The sequence below is a fragment of the Scophthalmus maximus genome, chromosome 7 (genome assembly GCF_022379125.1).
Source record: "Scophthalmus maximus strain ysfricsl-2021 chromosome 7, ASM2237912v1, whole genome shotgun sequence".
Lineage (NCBI taxonomy): Eukaryota > Metazoa > Chordata > Actinopteri > Pleuronectiformes > Scophthalmidae > Scophthalmus > Scophthalmus maximus.
Window position 1 is genome coordinate 5,583,911 of NC_061521.1, and position 18,761 is coordinate 5,602,671.

The 18,761-nt window shown below is 41.5% G+C and overlaps 3 protein-coding genes across 4 annotated transcripts in view; 2 read left to right on the forward strand and 1 right to left on the reverse strand.

Moving 5' to 3' along the window:
• The first annotated feature begins 5,328 nt into the window (after window positions 1-5,328).
• On the forward strand, window positions 5,329-6,361 carry LOC118315888 (monocyte chemotactic protein 1B). Its single transcript, XM_035643544.2, has 3 exons — window positions 5,329-5,498; window positions 5,676-5,793; window positions 5,895-6,361. Exons 1-3 carry the CDS (start codon window positions 5,432-5,434, stop codon window positions 6,007-6,009), a joined length of 300 nt encoding a protein of 99 aa, XP_035499437.1. The 5' UTR covers window positions 5,329-5,431; the 3' UTR covers window positions 6,010-6,361.
• A 568-nt stretch (window positions 6,362-6,929) lies between these two features.
• On the reverse strand, window positions 6,930-10,755 carry LOC118315399. The gene is made up of 3 exons (XM_035642653.1): window positions 10,617-10,755; window positions 7,871-8,538; window positions 6,930-7,433 (listed from the first exon to the last, which is right to left on the reverse strand). The coding sequence occupies exons 2-3, from the start codon at window positions 8,009-8,011 to the stop codon at window positions 6,930-6,932; spliced, it is 645 nt and encodes a 214-aa protein (XP_035498546.1). The 5' UTR covers window positions 8,012-8,538; window positions 10,617-10,755.
• Window positions 10,660-18,761, forward strand: part of LOC118315070 (septin-7) — a 50,893-nt gene continuing 42,791 nt past the window's right edge. Inside the window, exons 1-2 of one of the 2 annotated variants that reach the window (XM_035642016.2) lie at window positions 10,660-10,909; window positions 17,952-18,051. In XM_035642016.2, coding sequence (XP_035497909.1) covers window positions 10,871-10,909; window positions 17,952-18,051 — 139 coding nt within the window. In that variant the 5' untranslated portion in view covers window positions 10,660-10,870. The remainder of the gene's footprint in view (window positions 10,910-17,951; window positions 18,052-18,761) is intronic. The other variant, XM_035642017.2, reaches the window with a different exon arrangement.

Below are 18,761 nucleotides of genomic sequence, written 5' to 3' on the forward strand. Positions count from 1 at the left end.
TGCCACTGATATGACTCATCAAAGCGTTTCCCAAAAAATTGGCCCTCCCACCGCAGAAGGCCTACCCGAACTTTGTCATCATTCTTACAATAGGTAAAACACATAGTTACAATCACCGTTTGATAGATTTAGGTCCGAAAACTACTTGGTTAGGTTTAGGAAAAGATTATTTTTTGGGATATACTAAACTAAGCACCTCCTATAGGTCAGAGGACCATTGTTGTCATGGTTACAATAATAAACTTACAGTTAAAGCTGTGAAACAGTCATAGCTAAAAGAAACAATGTTGACTATTGTATTCCCAAAGGAAACAAACAGCGCTGTCCTGTGTTAAAGTACTGTGTTTTGTTGATACATCCATCCTCCCCAACCTCGGCAAGACTTAGTTGCTCTTTACACTACAACACCTGGCCTCCTCATTTTCTCCCATCATAATTACTGCAGCTGCAAGTTTGCTAATAAAATTAGCTGTGGGTTATAATAAGCTGCTTGTACAGATGACTGGTCATTTTTACAGAAGAATAAAAAGTATTCTAAAAAAAAATGCACACAGAAATAAAACAGTAGGATAATCTGGTTTGTTATAATGTAATGAAAACATAGACACCAAAATAATCCACAGTCTCCACAGTGCTGAATGCTAACTATACAGGAAATATTCTTTTGATTGATAATCAGGAATAAAGAATATAGAGAGAAATGGAGGAAGAGACACTTTATATCAAACATGAACTCTCACCTATTTACACTTACAAGTTGCTCCTACTCTTCACTGGAATATTTAAATTGCATTTCAACTAATAATCAGACAGGACTCATGCATTGTTTTGGTGTCTAAGGTCTAAGCTAAACTATCAAACAGTAGGCTACCTGTTACTGACGAACATGTATGTCTGGAAGCATCGAGTAACATTACTTTACACCTTGCACCCATCAAGTTCAGGACAGAATTATTGCACAGCAGGTCTGACGTGTGCTGTAAGGTTTTGTAGCTGCATGAACTGTAATAATGCTTCATGTTTGTAGTCTGGGTAGAGGTGAGGCTTAACTTTAACTTTTCTCTTTATTTTCTATGATTGTCTTTGTTAATTTTTCCCCCACTTGATATTTGTCTTTGGATGGGGGTTGTTTCATGGTGGGCTCCTCTAGCTTGATCTCTGTAATGTAGCTAGAGGATCAATAGCTTTTCTCTTTCAAAGCTTACTCAACAAACTGCATATTTTCTTCTGCTTTTTAAAAAAAAAAAAAAAAAAATCCCTATCTGTCTGTCTTTGTGTCGTTATTTAAGCTCTAGTCTATGCTTGTATGTTAATAATTAGTCAGTATTTAACGACCAATAGTGACTTTAATACTAGTACAAATGGTCAGTCGGAGCACCGGTTTGGTCTCAAGTTTCACTCAAGTGAAAGGGCATTTTTGAATTTGCTGTGTCAGTTAATTTCATCTTTTTTCATATACACAGTATGATAGAGCATTACTAGGTCTCTGGCTCTCCAGTGAGGCTGCCATTTTAAGACAAGTTGATGAAAATAAACCTTTGTTTTTCTCTTAAAGGACAAAGTATGAAGAACTGAAAGAAGCTGTTGTTGAGTCCTTCTGCTTTTGAATAACAGGGGGAGAAGAGGAGCACTGAAAATTTACATATGGTACTGTTCCAAGAGTGAAAACCCCCTACACTGAAACTTCAGCCAGATCAGCCATGAATGATTAAACACTTTGTTTAATATCCAAATAATTTGCGGTATTTCTAAAGAAAACCAGTTGTGAGGTGTTTTGGGGATTCCTGTGGTTCTTCCACCCGTATGTGCTGCCAAAAAGCATCTCAGCAAGTCTTTAAAGCTCAAATAGTCTTTATGTTTACAGTAAAGGGTCAAATAGCTGTGTAGCATGTCAAGGAGGAGCTCGTAATGACAAACCCAGAGATTATTGCTGCCTTCACGAGAGTTCACGAGCTGTGACATGTTAGCTCAAATTCTTGCAGAGCCAATATAAGTTTTTTTGTTGAATTAGAATGTAATATATTGAGATTTTAGATTTAAATTGAGGTTTTCTTTGTAATTTTATAAATACATCTAAGGAAAATATATTATTTGTTAATTAATATATATTCCCAACAACCTCATCTTTGCCCTCTGTCATTATGCCTTTGCATTTCCTGCATTACATTACCCAACTGCAAGCTTGCTAAAGTATTAGCATCTGTGGCTTAGTCAAGACAGTAGCGCATTTCAAGCTATTTCACTGTTGCAGAAAAATTGTCTGAATAAAATCGTGAACCACAAGCTAATGTGTTCCATTTGAAAGGCAGCAATTACCCGACTCAGCAGCTCAGCTCTACAGAACTCAATTACATCTGTCAGGTCATTGGTTTTGTTTTATTGTTTCGGTTTAATCTCACCACTCTCATCATTTGAAAAAAGCTGTTAAAATGCATCCACTTTACTGCAGACTAGCTGTCCAGCACCAAACAGCAGGGGGACAAAGTGAGCTAGACACAACCTCATATAAACTCTTTGTTGCCCAATGTCGGCTGGATGTGAAAATGGTGAAATCTTTGCTTACATGTCTAATATAATATGTAATGCCAGTGTTTTCCTAACAGCTTGATGCACTGCCTAACAAGTGACAAATCAATCAATCAATCAATCAATCAATCAAAGCTACTTTCAACTGTAAAGATTCAAATCCCAAATCCAATTCTTTGTCAACTGTCATTTTTACAACTTTTTTCTACTTTGTTCAAGGAAACTGACACTTTTCCATTTATTTTATATATTCTAAACATTTATTTTATCAGATTTTTTTTTCTTAAACATTTATTTTATTAATCATCTCATACAACTATTTAAGTGCTGAGTCTTAAATCTATCAACAATGAAACAGATCTTGTGAAAACAGTGAAATGTAAGGTAAGTTTATTCTTGCCCTTGGAATAAGAATTTTGGACAAAATAATTTCAACTCATGGTCCACATACTTGCCTTTCGCCCAAGGTCAAATATTTCAACTGTGAAGTGAAGCGAATGGCATGTCTTTGCGAAAATTCACGTCTACACGCATTTTTGCATTGACTTTATATGTAATCTCATGAAAAATACAACTTTATAGTTTATAACTTCAGAAGAATAATAGTTTTCCTGTCGAGTAGATGTGATGGACATTCCTCACAAACAAGATAGTGTCTCTTTGGGCAACCACAGTTATCAAAAGAGCATCAGACTGAGAGTGCGCTGAGGTGCTTTTACACACATGGTGCGATGTCCACCCGTGCCTGGCAGACTACACATCATTGTTGTGTATATCAAAGATGGGCTAGTTCAAAGGTGGCCTTGCATACCTGATTAATGAGAGCACTGTCTGCTGAACAAGGTTAATGAAAGGTTGCTTCAGAAATTCAGGCTGCTTATTCTTTATGTCTTTGCTATATTTCTACTACAGTAGAAGTAGTAGTATTTATTTTATTTCAAGTTACGGTTAAAAATAAAGTGGAAAAAGATCATCTTATTACCTCCAGATTGTCATGCTGCTGCAAGGATTTGTCGCATATGACTGGTTCAGATTATTATGACTAGACCATGCTAAAAATAAAGTAGCGACATCAGTCTGACCTACAGTAAGTTCCCCTACAACAAGCTCACCTGTTCCAGTGCATTATGTACACTGAAGATGAAATCTGCTTCTGCATTTCCCCTCTTTAGAAGCACATCTGTTATACATATTTTATCATTCCTACTTTAAAAATTATAAAATAATGATTTTTATGAAAGCCCACTACTTACAACGTAATTAAACCAAACAATCCCTACTTTTAAGTTGCAGCCCACCTTGTGGCCTCAGGTGTCTTTTGAGACCTCATGAGGGGTTCTGAGCACCAAGCTGGGAAAAACACTGAGCCACTGAAACACTTGACCAAACTGTCCAGATGAAATCTCCATCCTTGTGTGAATTAAATGATTTGTATTGCTGTGCAACTCCTTATTTCTTAGGAGAGTCCACTCTCTCAATGTCTGTTCCCTGGATGTGGTGGATTTCCGCAGGCGCAGTCACTCCCCCCCTAAAACCGGTAAAGCTCCAGGGAATGGATACTGAGAGAGAGGACTCTTATAAGTAACTGGGTGTTCACCTGAACAATAAAATGGACTGGACAGACAACATCAATGCACTATATAAGAAAGATCAGAGCAGACTGTGCCTGCTCAGGAGACTCAGGTCCTTTGGAGTACAGGGGGCACTCCTGAGGACCTTCTTTGACACTATTGTGTCTTCTTCATCTTCTATGGAGTGGTCTGCTGGAGCAGCAGCATCTCAATGGCTGACAGGAAGAGACTTGATAAACTGATCAAAAAGGCCAGCCCTGTCCTGGGATGCCCCTTGGACACAGTGCAGGTGGTGAGAGAGAGGAGGATGAGCTATCATCAGAGTAGAGAACGACTCCTACCCCATGCAGGACACTGTCACTACACTGAGGAGCTCCTTCAGCGATCGGCTGCTTCACCCCAAGTGTGTGAAGGAGCTGTATCGCAGGTCCTTCCTTCCTGCTGCTGTGAGACTCTAAAAACAGCACTGCTATCAGTAGAACACACACATACTCACACATGCAAACTCTAGGACTCAACCACTCTCCAATTCAATGGAACACTTAAAGTGTCTTAGTATTCAAGTGTTCCATTGAAATAAAAGTTGAATTGGATGCCAATCAAATAAGTCATTCCACCTTAATCTTCCTCATAGAAATCTACAAATGTTGATGCTCCATAACAAATGATTAGATACCCGCCCCTTAAAGATCTTCTGTAGTCTCTTTTATTTTGTCTGTACAGACACATTATTGTATGCTGACATTTCCTGATCTCTGACCTTTGTCACTTGAATAGTTTTTTCAGCCACACTGGTTTACAATAAGCTACTGCAAAATGCAAGAACAGTACACTTAAATGTAAAAGCTCAAAGTGAAGGGATGACAAATATATGGGATATTTGTGTGACGTGTTGGAAATGAGAGAGACAAACAAAAGTTCTCTATTTTTGGTCAGAATCACACCATGAAAGTTTAAATGACAGGGAAACCAAATTCGGAAAGAAAAAAACTTCCTCATTTCTCATGATGACCACAGGGTTCATCATTGATAGTCAATTTGTTTAGGGAACTGAAATGGACCTACGCCACTAACACATACAAGCAAAAATGCCCACAGATGAAACTCCCATCGCTGGTAAACCCCCTGAGCCAGATAAATGTGAAGCTGACACGTCATAGTTGAATCCCGAGACAGAACCCTGGGTCTTTCCCAGCAATGTTGACGAGCTGTATAAATGTAGCAGCAGACGGAGTGTAGGTCCACACAGCTAAGAGAACAGGCTGATACGGCTCAACTGAGACATTCACCTGAAGGGAACACACACACACACAGAGACAAACACACATTTCAGGATGGCTGCTCCTCGTATGGTTCTCTCCATGTTTGTGCTGATGCTGGCTGCCATCACTCTGAGCGAAGGTAAGACGGTGCTTGACAATACTGCGGTCAGTCAGTCCCTATCACAATGGAACAACTGAGCGGCGACACATTTTTTTCAAATAAAAGCCATCAGGTTTGGTTTCATGCAGGCCAACAGGAAATTAGGCGATGTCTGTTGTTGGTCGCAATTGTTTGTTCACAGCTGCTTGTTTGTAGGTTTGCGTGGTACTGGCCCAAAGAAGTGCTGCTTTCATTTCAACAAGAACTCCATACCTCAGGAAAGAGTGGTGGGCTACATGAAGACCAGCCAGCGGTGCTCAAAACCAGCAGTCCTGTAAGGAGAAAGAATAATGTTGCATCAGCATTTTAATCATCATTACACCTACAATTGAAGGTACTGAGCCTGACTGTTTTGTTTGTGTTTTGTTTGTTCAGGTTGACGACAGTAGCAGGTCGCCAGATGTGTGCCAAACCTTCAGCAACCTGGGTAAAGGAGCTCATCAGCCACCTGGATACCAAATCCAAGCCAGGAGACGTGTCCAACCTGTAACCATGGCCACACCAAACCCACTAGAAGAGTCAAAAAATCTGGGTACTTAATGTGTTTTGATGTGTTTTTTTAAACCATTAGATACTATCTACTACGAATATTACAGACAATATTCACTGTGAAAGACCAACGTCTCCCAGCTACACATGGTGGCATCAGTAGACTATAAGCTATGGGCTACACCACTGTTTCTACACTGCACCACTGTGAACTCTTTGCCTTGTTTTTAAAGTGACTTGAGTGTTACTCAAGTTACAGATAAGTTACCAAACTTGACAAGACAAAAAATATATTTATTACGGTATGTTTCTGCTGCAATTTGGACTCTCGTATTAAAGCAAGAAAAAGTGATTATCTGACTGTGTTGTTTCTTATCTTCTTACCAGGGGTCAATATTCTACATTTACTAGTATATATTTAACAATTTATGTAGTTAAAGGTGACATATTGTGTAAAAATTAAAAAAACATCTGTGGAGCCTGCAGGCCCACGAACTGTGAAAAAAGACCACCCTGTCATTTTTTGCTGATTTTGCTGATTATTTTCGGTTTGTGCCACTGTTTCACTGAGGCATTTAATATTATTCTATAATTATCATCTGTTGCTGCTTTACAACAAAGGTTAGATAGTCTCACTATAAACGGTTTTATGTGCCTCAAAAACAATAATTTGTATAATTACCAACTTTACTATAGCCAATTGAGATGTGCATCATACTGTATATGTATAGACTGGTACATACACTGATTAGCCACAACATTAAAACAATTTACTAGTACATATATTTTAGGTTTTCACTGCACAATTATTGTGGCAAAGTAATTTACTATAACAGTATTATCACAATGATGTCACGAACGACGCACGGTGAGACTGGACCCAAATGCAAGACACCACACGGGATCAAAATATAACGTGATTTAATATGTAAGATTATGTACAGTGCAAGGTGCACAGGGGGCGGGGAGTGGCGTGTCCGGGGTCCCAGTGGTGAGAGGTGGGTGGTGGTGAGCTCTCCAGAGCTTGCAGAGTGATTCGGAGTCCCAATCCAATACGTGGCTCTCCTCCACGTGGAACTGGCGTCCTCCGAGGGAACAAACAAAACCGCATGGTGCAGGCAGGGGGTGTATCCTGAGGGCTGGAGGGAGCTTAAGGCAAACAGCGCAGGGGTTGATCACAGCCTCGACTACATATGGACCAATGAAACGAGGGCCGAGTTTCTTAGAGGAAACATTTAGGGGAATGTCCTTGGAGTTCAACCAAACCTGTTGGCTGGGCTTGTATTTGGGTGCTGGAGTGCGGCGGCGATCCGCCATCCTCTTGTTCTGTTCCTGAGTACGGAGAAGCGCCCGTCGGGTCTCCCTCCAGATCCTTTGCACCCTCCGAAGTTGATGTTGGATAGAGGGAACCGCTATCTCCGATTCCTGAGCAGGGAAAAGAGGAGGTGAGTAGCCTAGTGAGGCTTCGAACGGCGACATACCTGTAGCCGAGCAGGTAAGGGAATTGTGCGCATATTCCACCCAGGTGAGTTGAGAACTCCACGACAAAGGGTTCCGAGCACACACACAACGAAGGGCGGTCTCCAGATCCTGGTTGGCTCTCTCCGTCTGTCCATTAGACTGCGGATGGTACCCTGAAGACAAACTCACCGTGGCCCCCAGTGCCCGGCAAAATGCTTTCCAGACCTGGGATGTGAACTGCGGACCCCGGTCCGACACAATGTCCGTAGGTTACCCATGTATCCGAAAAATGTTGTCCATGACGAGTTTGGCCGTCTCCATGGCCGATGGCAGCTTGGGCAGAGGAATAAAATGAACTGATTTAGAGAAACGGTCCACAACCGTCAAAATGGTGTTGTTACCTTCTGAGAGAGGTAGACCGGTGACGAAATCCAGGGCAATGTGGGATCAGGGCCGTCCGGGCACTGGGAGAGGACAGAGGAGACCAGCCGATGGACAATGAGATGCCTTACTTCTGCCACAGATGGTGCAGGCCTGGACATATTCCCGGGTATCCACCAGCATGGTAGGCCACCAGAAGTGTCTGCTCATGAGAGAAATAGTCCTGGCGACTCCTGGGTGGCACGAGACTTGAGAGGTGTGACCCCACTGAAGAACCTGGGAGCGAGCACAAACGGGGACAAACAAGCGTCCCAGTGGACCACCACCGGGGTCAGGGTTAGTCTCAAGTGCTTGTCTTACCGTTGCCTCGTTCTCCCAGGTCAGGGACGCCACCACAACGGTTGTGGGAAGGATGGTGTCAGGTGCAGCTGATTCCTCCTCCACAGGGCCAAACTGTCTGGACAGAGCATCCGGCTTGATGTTCTTGCTGCCCGGCGGACGATAGGTGAGGGAGAAATTGAACCGGCCGAAGAACAAGGCCCACCGGGCCTGACGAGAGTTCAAACGTTTGGCCGTCTGGATGTAGGCCAGGTTCTTGTGGTCGGTCCATAACCACAAACGGTGTCTCTGCTCCTTCCAGCCAGTGACTCCATTCCTCCAATGCCAGTTTCAGGGCGAGTAGTTGCAGCTGGGGACCAAACAAACGGTACAGAGGGAGAGGTTAGTCTGGTCATGGGTGCCACTACCTAGCTGTAGTTGCGGATAAACCGGTGGTAAAAATTAGCGAAACCCAAAAAACGTTGTAGCTGTTTCCTGGAGGTGGGTGTAGGCCAATCCGTGACAGCCCGCACCTTAGCTGGGTCTGCCTTTACCTGCCCGCTTTCCACAATGTAGCCCAGAAAAGTCACTGAAGAGGCGTGAAAGTCCCCACTTCTCGGCTGATGATTTCCACCTGTTGCCTGCTTGCTGGGAGAAGCCAAGCCCACCAACACACAGACAGACAACGACCAGGGGAGAAACATGCAGGATAACACACAGGGGAAAACAAACAATGAAACGAAAAGGGGGACAGGAGTGCTGCCATGATACCATCATGACAAATGATTTATTATAAAAAAATTATTATCTATAGAAAGTTGGAAAATACATATATTATGGTTTTAATGTAGTTCCAAAGAGAATATTTAATACATATATATTTATTTGTTATAATACATATTTTGAAATGGTAATAATATGATAAATATGTGTAAACATACATTACATACAACATTGCATTTAGTCAATTTGAAAGAAAGACTTCACACATCTTTACATATCAAACTGTGTAACGGAAAGTACAGCATGTACAAGGTCAATACAGCATATTTTTTAAACATTGGATGGGATGATCCTTTTCAAAATAGTTGTACCGAGAAAAATGTTTACAGAAGTAATGTACATACGACTGAACGGAGGTGTGAACTCTGATGGCAACTTAGTTTCTTTGCCACTAGAGTGTGCAACTACACCATTCAGTGTAATAGTTAGAAAGACCTATCACAAGAGCAAATTGTTGAGTTAGATCAGTTGATATAATGGGCTAAACAACAAGACACGGTCCCTTTAGAAGCATCACTGATAAGACACACTGAGTATTAGGTGCTGCTTTCAATGGTGCAAACAAGGGCAGAGATGGAAGCAAACTAAAGGAAATGAATATTTCATCAGCACCCGCAGAAATCCTGGCTTCCTTTGGTTGAAGTGCATCACATGCTGTGTCTTACAGACAGACTTTTCATCCCAGCCATCCAATTATAATCATGGTTCACTTGATGCAGTCAGTACAACTAAAAGCAGAAGCACTCTATGGGAATGGGGAAAATTTAGGAAATTCTACATCTTATGACATTCACCACCAAACCAACAATGCCGCTTATATTCTACCTACCCTGCAAAAAATAATGGTCTATCAAGAATAATGATATTTTGTATTTTATGTAATATTTCATGAAAATATTTCTTCACAGCAAAGCTGATGCTAAATACTCCCCTAAAATATATTTTGAAAAACATTTGTGTAAAAGAAAGTCTACAGTTCAGTTTAATCTCTTTATCTTGTGGCTTTTCAAAGAAGTTGTATAACACCATCTCACTAAATACTATGTCAAATCATATTTTTTATATGCTTGGTGTATTCTATTTACAACAGTCTTTGAAGGCAGCATAGCTTTGCCTCCAGCACTTGAAGGCCTCACACGAACAATCAGAGGAGGATATCATTCGCGCTTTGACCAAGGCGTATCCTTGTTACATGTGTGTCAAGCTAGCCAGTTATGGCCAGTAACTGACCGGAACTTAGGTGTATTTACATTCACTATAAGAGCCTAAATCCCGCCCTAAGGCTTTGATTGTCATATTTATTTATAATTATTTATTGTTTTTTTCGGCAAGGCTAAATATGTGAATATTTGAAGCTGAACTGATATAGCTATCTTATTTTGTACAAATACATATTAGAAAGCAACAATTGTTTTAGCATTTCATCAACTACTACATAATTTTTGTCCTGGACTAAGAAAACTGAATTAATTAAAAAAACACGGATGTGCCAAACACATGTTATTCAAAGTAGAGAAGAATTGTTATATTCAATCTTTTGGTTCTTATACTGTGTTCACCAGATGGTTCACGGTACAAATTAAATGATACAATTGTAGCGATGCATTTCGTCTTATTGTGAAACTATTAGCCGGATGTACAACCAGATATTCTCTGATTATTTACCTCGAAGGGAAAGCAGTCGGAGCATTTTTCGTCACAGTGCTCTACATCTGGTAGTAGTAGTATCCTGAGCGGCCATATGTAATTTTACCTCATTCATTCACTCATAGGCGCATTTAGCTTCTTGCTCACAACAAACCGCGGCGTTTACGGTGCTAAGCTGCGCGTTTCTCTCTGCTCCGCCATTCTCCCGGACGTTTATCAGTGTATGCCTCGGTGACCGTCGGGTGCAGGCTGGGTGGTGACAGCACAGTACAATGATCGAGCGACCAGAGACTGCGGTTCCCAGCATTGCTGTAAGTCCTCCCCCCTTCCAAACTGAACGATGTTCAAATGTAGAAAATGCTGATGTTTTCAATGGGCAACTGATTGAAATTTTCCGTTGGAAGTGAGTATTTAACCGGACTTTTTTTTTACCCTGTTGGTACCGACCCTTCATGTAAGATTAGAACAGCACACCGCATTCCTTTAACAATGTGCTCATTTTAGAATATTTTGTGTGTCTATAAGGACGTCTGCAAGAATTAAACATGGCTCACACCTTTTCATAAATTGTGATAGCCCAATGATAAATTCGGCATAAGTTACTGCGTAAAATTTTTAAACCCAAGGAATCGTGTCGTTGTAAAAAAAAAAAAAAAATCTATCACGCCTCCTCCCACCACCTCAGTATGGTTGTGTGGCAACACTAAAACGTGATTAGCATTTTTCTTCCAGTATATTGTGTTTGCTGGACATCGTGTTTGCTTAATGTACAGTTCAACCCTAATTTGCGCAAGAAATAACGATATAATTTTGTCATTTAAAAGCCAGCCTGGTTTGAACAACATTCACCAGGGTTTACACGGTCTGGTCACAATTATAGCTATTCGAGAAAGAGGGTCTCTGATATATCCTATTTTGGACTTGATTTCACACCGACTTAGATATTGATATAGCTGCTTTATTGATATAGCTACTGTATTATTGATATAGCTGTATTGCTATATTGCTATAGTTACTGGTCCAGAAATTGAAATAATTAAAACATTGCTTGATGAATTGCATTTTATATATGACAAGAGTAAGTGCACTGTTCACTACTAAAGATATGAAAAGCCTGTTCCCCATTTACTGGCAAGCATGTCTTCACAACTGCTCGGTTGTGGAGTAGAGCTTGGTGCGACTGTACACACAGCTGCACTTTCAGTTGACCACACCTGGTTTGTGTTTTTATTTTGGCACTTTCGTTCAGCGGTGAGCGATTACTCATCATCACACAACACAGCCTACAATGCCTTCGTAGCCGTGTATCTGTTTGTGATGCATTCAGAGGTGGTTCCCATTACATAGCTAATATTGAATATGTACTAACCGACAGTTTAAAACCAACGGATGGACAGCCATGACAGAGCCACCGGCATCAGCTGCTGAATAAATGAGGGCGCTGGACTTGGCAGCACAGATGATGTCAGTGAACCAGGCAGCTACTATCACCACTGGGTGGACTGGGGGAGGGGTTAACATGAATGGTATAGAGTGCCTTTACATGCACAGCAGTAACCAGGGTATGGTCTTACCCCGGTTAAGTGAATAACTGGGTTATGCCAGTTCTCCCCATATACATGAGTGTGAAAGAATGGAAAGAATGAAGGGAGTAACTCTGCCTCCGGTCAGGTGGGTGGGGCTCTGCCAACGTACAACTTGTCAGGATAAAGCTTTTTTTCCTCGGCTGACTTTTGTCAAAATCACAACAACTTGGAAAGCAGGGAAAACATGGACGAATTTTCAGCACTGTACATTTCATACATTCTCTATGTCTTAGTAACGTTACTTGTCATGGTTCGGTCCTCGGGTTTAAAGGTGAAGCTCGTGTTGTTGCTCTTGTTTTTGGCGCAGTTGCTTCCTGCGAGTGGGGTTATAACCTACGGAGCATGCGCGGACGCATAACCCAAGCTTACCCCGGTTAAGGTGTATCCATGCACGAATACCCCGGTTAAACCCAGCGTTTTCTGCAGTTTGAAAACGTCCCAGGTCAAATGACTCTTCAATAGACCCGGGTAATAATCGGCTTCACCTCCGATCGGCATTGATGTGAACGTCACACCCGGGTGAACGCGCTAATTTGCGCGATGAAGAAGGCAATGAAAGCTCGTCTCCTTCGTAGGTAGCTGCTGGTACCTCACCAGCTCGCAGGCTCCGAACTGTAGTAAAGACACCTCTCGCATGTAGGTAGCTCGCTTAGCCTTGTTTTGGCACGTTGGTGGTAACAACTAACACAATCCAGATCATCGATGAGGTTTAGAACGGGGCACTTTATTTCAACCCTTCTGCGGACATACACGGCCTCATCAGGCGGACCCTCTCTTCTCACAGTGGCCATAAACTGTTGGTAACATGAATGATGTGCAGAGCCCATTGCAACAACGTACACACAACCACATTGCGCAGCGCCAACCTTCTTCATACACACTCACCCTAACCATTCAAAACCCATATGGCCACCTTGCTTAAGAGCCAGGCTTTGCTCACAACACTGAGCTGAGTTTATAAACTTTGAAAGAGTGACAAGTACAAGATATAAGGTAATGTTGACCACCGGCTCACTGGCTACCACGCTTTCTCTTGTTTACTACACTGTTCTTCTTCTTTGTTTTATTGCGCGCATCGCTCTTTACCGCCAACTATGATTGCCACCTGTCACTACAGTGTTTTCCTGCTAGTATCATCAGACCCTGGTCTATTCACAGTGTGAAAGTGGCTACTTGCAGATTCAACGCGGGTCGATCCGCGTTTAAAAAACCCGGGTCTACACGGTAATTTTGGAGTGAAAGTGGTATAATTGGGTTTTTAAACTGCATGTAAATGCACTGACTGACCAGCCCTTCTTTCTCTTATCCCCCTATTACTTCCCTCTTTTAAGTCACCCGCCTGTGTTCTCCATACATAATTTTCTTCTGAGAAAGAACCATGCTCATCATAATACATTTCATATTAATAGGCTGTTGCAGCATTACAAACAGTACAGAGTCACTGTGGTGCATATAAGGTGGAAATGTGATGTTTCAAGCTTATTGTTTGCCCAACTATGACACAAAATGCCTGCAAATAAAGGTTCTTTCATTCATGACCTCATGAACATGCATACTATATGTTGGACACACACACACACACACACACACACACACACACACACACACACACAGAGCGAGAGAGAGAGAGAGAGACCTTTTGTTCCTTAGAGCTAATAGCTTGCACTAATAAGTTCTTCCCTCTTGCTAAATGAACAAACAGTGTGTGACATTTCCCGTGCAGCCTGCAGTGCACTTTTAAGGATATGGACAGACCATCAGAGGATCCCCCGACCATAAGATACACTCACATGCACAGCACTTGTATGTGGGTGGATTTGAGATGGAAATGGTGGAAAGTGGGTTAGGGTTAGGGTTAGGCTACAGGCTCTTTCACAGAAGTTCTCCCTGCTGTTGAGCTGCCATTCATCGCAGAGTATTGACGAGGAAAAATAGATTGTTTCCTTTTTCTGTTGCCGCAGTCTGTGTCCTTAACATCCAGTGGTGATGCTGGTGGGTAACCTACAGGTTTCTGAATGTCACACGCCACAGGAGGAAATGTGGAGTATACAGTAGAATGTTGAGTTAGGCCAGTTATGCTAATTTACTGTTTGTGTGACAAAAGATCCTCTTTGATTTATACCTAGTGCAACTCAGTCCTGACATCCTGAAATGGCCTTTAATTGTTTGCCAACAACTAATATTTAACTGTCTAATGGTTGGAATGTATAATGGTGTGAGGAGTCTTGCCTGGAAGACACAGAATACTAGTAATTATTATTAGTTTTATTTTTGAGTTGCTATGGAATGTACTTCAAGCCTTAATGTGTTTTTAATTGTGAGAGACAACAGTGAAACAATGAATCAATATCAATAACATCATAATGATAAGTTTATGCCAAAAGTTGGCAATTTCTGCTTTAATATATATTATATATTTTGTTAAGTGTGTTGTGTGGAATTTGCTGCTGTAACACCGGAATTTCCCAGCTTGGGATAAATAAAGTATCTATCTATCTATCTATCTATCTATCTATCTATCTATCTGTCTATATATATATATATATATAATTGCTAAATTAAATGGAATACATTAGGCTGACATTTTGTCTAAGTATGGATTTGGACCAATCACTGTAAATAAAGATGGACAACATGACAGCTCCCAAAAGTGAAGCCAAATAACCTGGATTGCCCCCTGGTGGTTGGCTGAGCAGGTCATAAACCCCACCTCCTCTATGTCAGCAAAGGGGACATGGACCAAACTAAAAAGTCAAGTCAAACAAATATTTATTTGGTTTCTGTAATTTTAGGTCTTATCACACTGATGTATGTTCAAGCATTCATGTTTCTGATAAGCTTAGTTTAATTAAATTATTTGAATCTGTAAATATAAGGTGGTACGTCATGATTGACAGCTGAAACTGACTCGAGATTGGTTGAGCATGTGTATGGGCAGGATGGCTACACATTGCAATCACTACTACACAGACTCTGACTCCAAAACACATCACCAGTGCAAGATTACAGCGCCCATTCCTGGATTTTTTTGGCATAATTTTTTAACAGTTTTGTACAGGAAGTGGAGATTCACCGTCCATCATTATTTACAGTCTATGTTGTGAACTGTCATTGGGTCAGTGCCCTGTGTTTATGAATGTGGTCTCTCTCAATGAGATAGAAAACGTTGAGGAGTCCCACTGCTAAGGCGTTTTTTCTAAGTCTCTACTGCTGATTCCCTGAAACCAGTTTTGGGGATAAAAGGGATGATGGTACAGTATGAATCAGTGGTCTTAGAACTACATTATTTGCCGTGTTGATATCCTTTTTGGTTGACCATGCTACTAAAAGATAAACATGAATAATAGATATCTATAATGCTTTGCACTTGAAAATGGTGTGTGGTCTCTTGTTGAGGTTTTGGAAAATGACAGCATGCTCACTCTCACCAATCATGCTAAGAGGTAGACACACCGATTTCCACTCTCCAGTTTTTTCAGTCATTATAACAGGGTTTACCCAACAAAGACCCAGTACAGATCAGAAACTAACCCTATATTGATGCAGAGCAGACACTGTTGGGTAAAACTGTCAAACTAACCTCAGTGGGATGTCTGACCTGCAGTGCAGCAATGAGTCAATTATTATTTTCATTTTATAATTTTTTATTATTCCAGTTATCACCCTGTCAAAAAACGTCAAACCCTGTCCAACGTCTTCGAATGAAATGTTTAGTTCAATCACAAGTCCCAAACTAAAATAATTTCAACATTTACAATGAAAAGCAGCAAATCCTCACATTTGAACAACTGGAACTAGTGAAACGTGGAAATACACTCTCTTTTCAAATCTATTATTAAAATAGTCTTTTTTTTTTTCTGTGGACATTTTTACTTCCCATTTTTATCTTTACAGAAGTTCACTGGCCTTGGTCAGTCGTGGATAAGCTTCTTTGGATTATATTTTACAAATATTTGACGTTCTCTATCGGACGTGGATTTCAGTGGCATCGGGACAATCACAACATATTGTCTTTCATCACGTCACGTGAATATTTTGCTTGAGCTCAAGCAAGTGGCGCGTCTTTGCATTGACTTTGTATTTACCATCACGCTGCACTGGGAGAGCCTCCAGCATCATCACAAACCTTCATCACCCGTCTCAAAACCTGTTTAACCTCCTGCCGTCAGGAAAAAGGTACAGAAGCATCTCTGCCAGGACCAGGATGCTTAACAGCTTCTTTCTTCAAGCCATCAGGATTATAACAGACTGTGCCCCCTCACACTGCTTGCCCCCATCAACCCCCTCAGCACAAATTCAACCACATACAGTAGCCAGTAATTACAGAATAAACTCCTGCCGTTCAAGAACTTTACCTGACTTACTGTGCACATATCGCTTTCACGTTGATGCTCCCGGCCAAATCAGAGGTAAGGGAACATGCTTGTTCACATCATCGTCATTACCATTCCCACAAAAATTGTGACTCATCACAGTATCTGTCAAAATAAGCACAACATGTAGATAGTTTTAAACCCTGTTCCTTCAGCACTGCAGTTTTTCATCGTAGCCACGCATCACAGAGTCTGGGAGGCCAGCAATCAATTGTGTTTGCCTCATGTAGCGTGTAGGACGGTGCAAAGTGACTGGAAGGGGTTGGGGTGATTTTATCTGACAGCACACTGCGAGATACAGAGAGGCAGAGGGAGGAGATGGGGTAGGGAGTAAGGGATGAGGATACACCTTGGTGGTATGGAGACAGAGCAGCTGGCTGTGATCTATACTGAGATTCATGGGTGACCTGATGGATATGACTCAGTACGAAGACAGGATTTATTTGTTTACGTCGCCACGTCTTTGTCCCCTTAGCTTCATGTTTCTGCATTTATGCTTTGATGAATTGATAAGCTTACACGACTTGTCTGAGTTTAAATGTTTGGTGGACTTTGGCGGACGCTCCTCTGAGAAAGCCTTTTATTTCTCTGTGTGAGTCTAGCAACACCACCCACCCCCCTCCTCTCTTCCCCTTCAAACAGTCCTTTTCCCCTCTTGTATTTATCCCAGCTGTGCTTTGCTTCAAAGGGGCTTCGTCGCTGCAGGACACAGAAATGCTAAATGTAGGTTCACCAAAAAGATTTTCATCACTTTGTGTGCACATAATGACTGTGTTTCTGTGAGCAGCAACAGTTTGTTCTTCTGTGTATTTGCACACACTCACGCACACACAAAACACACATACACACATGTATACACACCCCTAACCCTAACCCACCATAGAAGCAGAGTTTTTTTGTGTTGACGTGTTGTTAAGGGCTCCGCTTTTGTCAAAGGGCTGTTTATGCTGTTATAGGCCTATATTTTATGTTTAAAGGGGAAGTAAGCGATTCTAAAGCAAAACACGTTTAGTAAAAAGCAGCGAAAATTTCCTCTGGTTCTGTGTGCGCAGAAAAAAATCCTGTTTTCAGCTGAGCCCAGGCTCTGTAAAAGGAAAACAAAACAAATGGTGCAGGCTGCACCAACAACACTGCGAGTGCAGTTTGTAAACATCACTCGTCAACACCTTAAGAGACGTGCTAGCGGATAGTGTTGCAACGCTGTGGTTTTGGTCTAGTGGTTTGTGCGTTGGCCTCCCATACACAAGGTTTCGGGTTCAACAACAACAACAAAGAGAGATAAGCTCTTTCCAAAATCGCTTACTGCCTCTTTAAGTTAGACAAGTTTGAGAATTTGAGTTCATGCTTTGTGATTCCTGCGTTAAAACAAAATGTGTTTGTGTGTTTTCCTTTAGCAGCGGAACCTGGAGGGCTATGTGGGCTTCGCCAATCTCCCCAACCAGGTGTACCGGAAGTCGGTCAAAAGAGGTTTTGAGTTCACACTGATGGTTGTAGGTAAGTTGGAATGAGTGAGGCTTTCGTGTGTGTGTGTCATCAGCGCAAGTTAAGCTTGATAGGCATCCAGTGTGTGTGTGTGTGAAAATATTTCTTGCAAAAGCTCAATCCCACAGTTTCCCAGGGGAGTTTCCTCACTGTGGACAGAGTGGAGGAACTGTGGGTTTTACAGGCTGTATTGACACACACACACACACACACACACACACACACACACACACACACACACACACACACACACACACACACACACACACACACAAACATTTAGACATTAGAGCAGTGTTGTGATTGCATATTAAACCATGCACTGTGTGAAAGGGGCCTGTAATGTGCAGATATGGATTAAGCAGAGAAAGTCCTGTGGAGCTGTTCAGCTGTCAAACATATTATACTGTAAATAAATTATACTGGCTTGTGTGAGCTTCCTGTAGTTGGAGTATGCATTGTGCAGTTGTATTAGATACTCAGAAATTTGAACTCTGTACAGTCATTAGAAAAAAAAATTGTAGTTTGATGGTGACATCTCCATATTGCACTTCTACAATTATTAACATTCACCATTTAAATCAGATCTCGATGTGACTGCACTGACTGTCACATACACTTCCCTGCTACTGGCAGCACCAAAGACTTACAAGCTTGTTATGCATTAATTGCACATAGCAGAGCAGAAGATGAAAACCATTTGTATTTTTTTTTTCCGTCTT